The sequence below is a fragment of the Anastrepha ludens genome, chromosome 2 (assembly GCF_028408465.1).
Source record: "Anastrepha ludens isolate Willacy chromosome 2, idAnaLude1.1, whole genome shotgun sequence".
Classification (NCBI taxonomy): domain Eukaryota; kingdom Metazoa; phylum Arthropoda; class Insecta; order Diptera; family Tephritidae; genus Anastrepha; species Anastrepha ludens.
In genome coordinates this window covers 119,321,045-119,327,044 of record NC_071498.1, presented here as the reverse complement: position 1 = coordinate 119,327,044, position 6,000 = coordinate 119,321,045, and the positions used below count along the sequence as shown (strand labels likewise).

Below are 6,000 nucleotides of genomic sequence, written 5' to 3'. Positions count from 1 at the left end.
TTAGCTCTCGGGGAAAATGGAGAAAAAATCGTTTTTTACTACCTGTGGACGAACTAGAAAAAGGCTCATAGTCTTAGAATTTTTGAGTTTTCATTTTTTTCTGCAGCTCGTAAGCGAAGGAATAGACTGTTTTGAAAACGGCAATTTTATGTTCAACTCTCACATTCGTGGCCGTCGAAAAGCAGCAGAAAACTTAAAATAGTGTTTAAAATAAACTTCACAAAATATATGCACCTCTGTATGTATTGTAGGTAAATGACTGCAAGGAATTATTTTTAACTTTAATTTTATTTTTATATTCAACGTAGAGTGGTTAGAAAAAAAGTCTTGTAAATTTATTTCTTTCACTGTGCAACAATTTGAGGGTAATTTTCTGGTGGCGTAATGATTCAAAATGTGGACTTGCAGATAAACAAATAAATAAATAAATAACTTTTATTGGGTGCTTGACCGAGCTCCTCCTCCTATTTGTGGCGTGCGTCTTGATGTAGTTCCACAGATGGAGGGACCTATAGTTTTAAGCAGACTCTGAACGGCAAATGGTTTTTTATAAGGAGCTTTTTCAGGAGCGTACTGATAACTTTCTACAGAGATTTTGTCTGAGGGGACCTCTGGTGAAATTTTATGGCAAATAATTTTCTAGAACATTTTAACCCTCTAGCGAAATTCAAAAAGCCATTTTATTCGACTGTCTAAAAAAGGGACCAAAATTACCCTTTCGTGAGAGAGCTAATGAGTTAAAATGTTCTACAAAATTATTCCTCGTAAAATTTTACTATATGTACCTTACCAAAATATTTCTCTGCGAAATGCATTTTAACCCTTTTTTCATTTATTCTAAAAACACTTAAGTAAAATTTAAGTTTAAAATGGGCATAGCAAAGAAATTTGCCCAAAGAATGCAAACGATTTTGAGGTTGTACTATATGCCTCTAAGTTTTGCATCCAGCGTTGAAATTATCACACCCCCAAAACGGCTGCTGCACAGTGTTGATTAATCGATTGCACCGCGCAGTAGCGGAAGAGTGCGCGCAGGATCAAAATTCGGTAATGCATTTTTTTTTGGCCTTAAATAGTTAGATATCATTTTGTAGGAAAAATTTCAAGTTTTCATTTGAGCATAATTACAAAAAACAAAAAACAAAAACCATAAATAAAACAAAAAATAAAATACATTAAAAAAAAAAATGTTAATTAAATTTTTATTTAAATTTTTTTTTAATTTTAGAAATGTTGGTTACCGTTTTGCTTCTAACAGACAAAATGCTTTTGAAATTGTTTTAAAAAATAGTAAAAATTAATAAAATAGTCTATCATTTTGAAGGAAAAATTCCAAGCTTTCATTTGAGCAAAATTAAAAAACGGGAAAACTCGACATTTGACATTTGTCAGCGGGCGATATGATCCTCTTCGGTGCTCGTCGGCGATAATACGCAATTTTTCATAAAATACCCTAAGGGCTACTTCATCTGATGTTGTCACCAACCAACGCCTGGCGCCTTCAATGGGCGTAATATTATGTGCTCTCTTTAAGTTGGTAAACGAACTCATTACTACTTTTGGGAAGAGTGAATCTCAAGCCTCACATTGTTTTCGGGCTCAGAAAATGATCCAATGTATTTTGCATCTTGATACAGAGTCGGTGCAACTCACCTAGTTTCATAATTATTTACTAACATTTTGAATTATTGATAACCTCATAATCCGGCGTTACTCGCTAGCTACTTGCAAACATGAATACTCGCTACCGATTAAAAAGTGTCACACAGTTCAATTCACAGGTTATTCCAGAATTATCTACAGCAACACGATACATCAATAAAGTTCTTTTAAGCCTTTTCATAAAAAAATGTCTTCTGGTTGCCCGAGCCCTTGAATAGATGGTACAAGTCCAAGGATGACAGATTTACCAGGCTTGGCCATTAGCTATAGTGAGAAACAAAATTGTTAGGAGAACTTCGGCCGCCACATCACAGGGCCGTTGGTTTCTGTTCACTCATTTCACACCAAGGATAATAGATTTACAACCATTACTCTTTAACTATGGCAAAAAAAAAAAATTGTGAGGGGAACTTTATCTGCCATGTCATTTAGGAGATTCAGCAGCCGTATTCTGCATGATCATTTCACATGCATTCACACACTTGTCCAATTAGTTGCTATTCTGACGGCAACGAACTCCCATTGGTTGATTTTTTTCGTATATCGGCAACATAATTCTATTTTTTTTGTAAACATATTCCCTGTTTTGTTAGTTTAACTAACAGCTGATTCTGCCAAATTCTGCCGGCTGACGATCTTCTATTGGGCACACCCATGGTCAAAAGATTTTTAATGATGTGGCCAATATCAGACCGTTAGTCGGCTCTCAGCGAATTTGACAGAATCAGCTGATGTGCTGACGTAGCAGGGGTTATGAATCAGTTTGTTTACGAAAAACTAAGAATGTGTTAGTGATATACGAAAAAGAATCAACACAATATCATTTCGTTGCCGTCTGAACAACGACTGATTGGATGAGTGAGTCCATGAATATGTGTAAAATGAACGTGCAGAATTTAGCTGGCGAATCATTCCCGTTACGTGGCAACCAAAGTTCCCCTCACAATTTGGGGTTTCACCGTGCACCGATCTCATCTTCAACACACCCCATTTCGTTCTATTGTTGTACATTATCACCTCTGGCATACTTAAGTATTTTCTTTACATCTCCGTTCAGTGTTTACGGTTTCCAGCTGAAGCTCCTCTTAGCTCTTCTTTAGTATAAATGAAACTACTTTAAAGTCTTCTTGAAACCCAAATAAGGAACTATCAACTTCTCGGCGCTTGGTTGTTGTAAGGATTATTTGAATTCTCCTACTTTCTTCCTCGAAGTGTTGAGTGTAAGTTGTTTAGGGGGTTTAGGGGGAAAATACGTCCAAAAAGTAGGAACACTGTGGCATTTCTTACCCAATAGCGAGTGTCGCCAGTTTAATAATACTCTAAGTTGAATACCATATTTTTATACATACAGGTTTATATTTACATATTTTCTTGTTACTTATCGCACGCTTGATTTTTTTCTTCATGATTTTATTGCATTAATTTTTTTCGAAGGCAATCGTTTGCTTTTCGCTCTCTTTAGTTAATAGCTTTTGTTTGTGTATTGGACTATTTTCATTTTTTCTCTTGCCTACAATATTTGTTTTTAATCAACAATAAGACTTTCAACAGTTTTATAAATTTCTCTAGTACATACAGATGTATATAAGTATGTATGCATACTAAATATGGATATCTATAAGTATGTTTTTGAATATATGTGTGTATGTATGTATATAATACATTGTATATACGTATAATACATTTAACTAAATTCAACGACGTTTACTACAACGTTAAGGTACGTATGCTGATATGTTTGTTGTATTGTTGGTTGACCGCATCTTATTTGCGGTTGATGCACTTTTGTCACTATTAACACTCACTAATACATATGTATGTATGTTGCCGCATTGTGTTGTTAGCACAGCGCTCCGCATTTTCTACATTTCTTCACTTCTTCAGTCCTTCTGCACTGATTCATCTTTCATTAGATCCTTCATCATGTCCAGCGACTCTTTCAGCGATTTGGCAAAGCGCGTTGTGTTTGTATCCTCGCAGCTATAGAAAGCGGATATGCAAAAGATAATTTCATCTACGTGCGGATTATAGGAGCATCCATAGCCGCGTGGCGTTACTGGGCCATAGCCCATGAAAGCATCCGACTTAGTGGCCACCTAAGAATTATTGCGAAAAACACACTGGTGAATTTATGTGTATGTCTGTATGTAGGCAAATAAGTACAATACATTTGTGGATATATGGCATATTTGACTTTCTGTAGTGGTAAAACAGTTGCACACAAAAACTTACATACAACTACTCCCATCATAGATGCGTAGGTATGCGTGTACGCCAATTCGTACTGTGAGTGAGTGCTTCGCTAAGCTCGAGTGCGCGTGGTGCATTAGCATTATTTGACGGTGCAGAGTGAGCCTACGGTGCAATGAAGTGCTGTTCGGTGCGGTGCAAGAGATATATATATAAATATACATACACATATGTGCAATATGTATGTGCGTAGGTGTGCTAGATTTAAGTGTCCTTGGGTGCAATACTGAAATACCAAAGTGTAGGAACGCACAAAAAACTGTGCACTTGTAATTATAACAAAAACAAGAAGTGCATGTGAACATTGTTGTAGCAAGTATTTGAGCTATTTTTAGTGATTTCACTTGCATGCGTTCAAACAAAAAACAAAAATTATGAAAATAGTTTAAATGGATACATTAAAAAAACTACAAAATTCAAACGAGCCTGCTAAATAAACTGAAAGGTTTTAGAATAAGAACGCACTCAAAGAGTCTTCCCAGCAACATTATTAGCATATATCGGGTGATCTTTTTTTAAACTGGAGAAAATAAAATGATAATGTAAAATCTTTTTTTATCATTTATAATCTCGTAGACAATTTTCATGTTTTTTAAATGTGATATTCATTCGATCAGTCCAATTTTTGATAACTTTTCCAATAAATCTGGCCGTATGGCGTGAATGGTGGCTTAAGGGGGAAGTCTACTGTGAATTTTTCAAAAAATCGATTTTTTTTTTATTAGCTTAAAAAATACTTTGAACCCTCTTAAATAAGGTACAATATGTGTTACAGCTGGCTAAATTATTCTTCGTTGAAATTTCGACCTTTTCCCGAAGCGCTCCAAAGCGCGTACCTGCTATACTGAAACTTTAAACGCATTTTTCTCGAAACTAAGTTTTTGTATACGGTGTACACGATATCTCGAGTTCTGATAAATGAATCAGCTTAAAAATTTAATTATATATTCTCTGTAATAGTGTCTCTCGTCTGACATAGGATTTTTTTGATATCTTTATTTGTTAAATTGTTATAAACAATAGTAACATCAATTTTAGGCAAAAAAAAAGAAAAAAATTTCAAGAATTTTTTTTCAACGCCAAAATTTTTTATCGACATAATCCTACGTCAGACGAGAGTCAATACTATGTATATGATAACAATATTTTGTTTTTTTTGTTTTAGATCACCGAAACGTAAGATTTCATGTACACCGTTTAGGCACCTAAGAAAAGCGGGCCTGCGCTTGCAGAAGTGCCACAGCGGCCATTTTGAATATTTTGACTTAAATTTTTTTTTTCAAAAACTTAAATATATAATAAAGATAAGAGTTTAAATAGATTTTATGTACGAGCAATATTTTGTTAGAAATAAAATCCGGAAAATAAGCCTGTTTTTTCCCTTGTCACAGTAGACTTCCCCCTTAAATCGCTTGTTGAGTGCGCTGTATGGCAATTTGCGCCATCTTGTTGGAATCAAATGCCGACGAGGTTTAATTCAATAATTTTTGGAAACAAAAATTCAGTCAGTATGGCTCGATAGCGCTCGCTATTCACCGTAACAGCAGCTTCTTTCTTATTTCGAAAGAAGTAAGGACCGATGATGCCGCCAGTGCTCTACGAACTTCGCGAACAGTTTTATTTTTCAAACTAAATTTCCACAATTTGCAACCGTTGTTCTGGCGTTAAACGATTCATGATGATTTGCCAAACCTTACTGAACAGAAGTTTCGACACAGCTGTCAAACCATAGTTATAGCTATTAATAGTTGTCATGCAGGTAAAAACAAAACACCCGATATATTTATGTAAAATTGCAAATATTTTTAAAACCTATTCTAAATTTATCAAAAACAGAAGTATATACAAGGTACGTTTCAAAGTTATACAAGCGACAAGGCTTTTTCGAGCAAAGCGTTTTTTATAAATTTATTGTGTCTTTGGCTTGATACAGTGATTTTCACAATCTAAAAGCATGCCCGATGAGAGTTTTGGATTTCAGCCAAGAAAGCATGCATAATGTATGTCTTTCCTTCCTCTTTCTTGATTGGCGCGATAACCACTTAAGCGATTTTAGCCGAGCTTAAGAAATTGCGCTAGTCGTTTCTT

General features: G+C 35.0%; 1 protein-coding gene across 1 annotated transcript in view; it reads right to left on the bottom strand.

Moving 5' to 3' along the window:
- Window positions 1-2,525: 2,525 nt before the first annotated feature.
- Window positions 2,526-6,000, bottom strand: part of LOC128855214 (choline O-acetyltransferase) — a 52,737-nt gene continuing 49,262 nt past the window's right edge. The window contains exon 9 of the mRNA XM_054089932.1: window positions 2,526-3,758. Coding sequence (XP_053945907.1) covers window positions 3,543-3,758 — 216 coding nt within the window. The 3' untranslated portion in view covers window positions 2,526-3,542. The remainder of the gene's footprint in view (window positions 3,759-6,000) is intronic.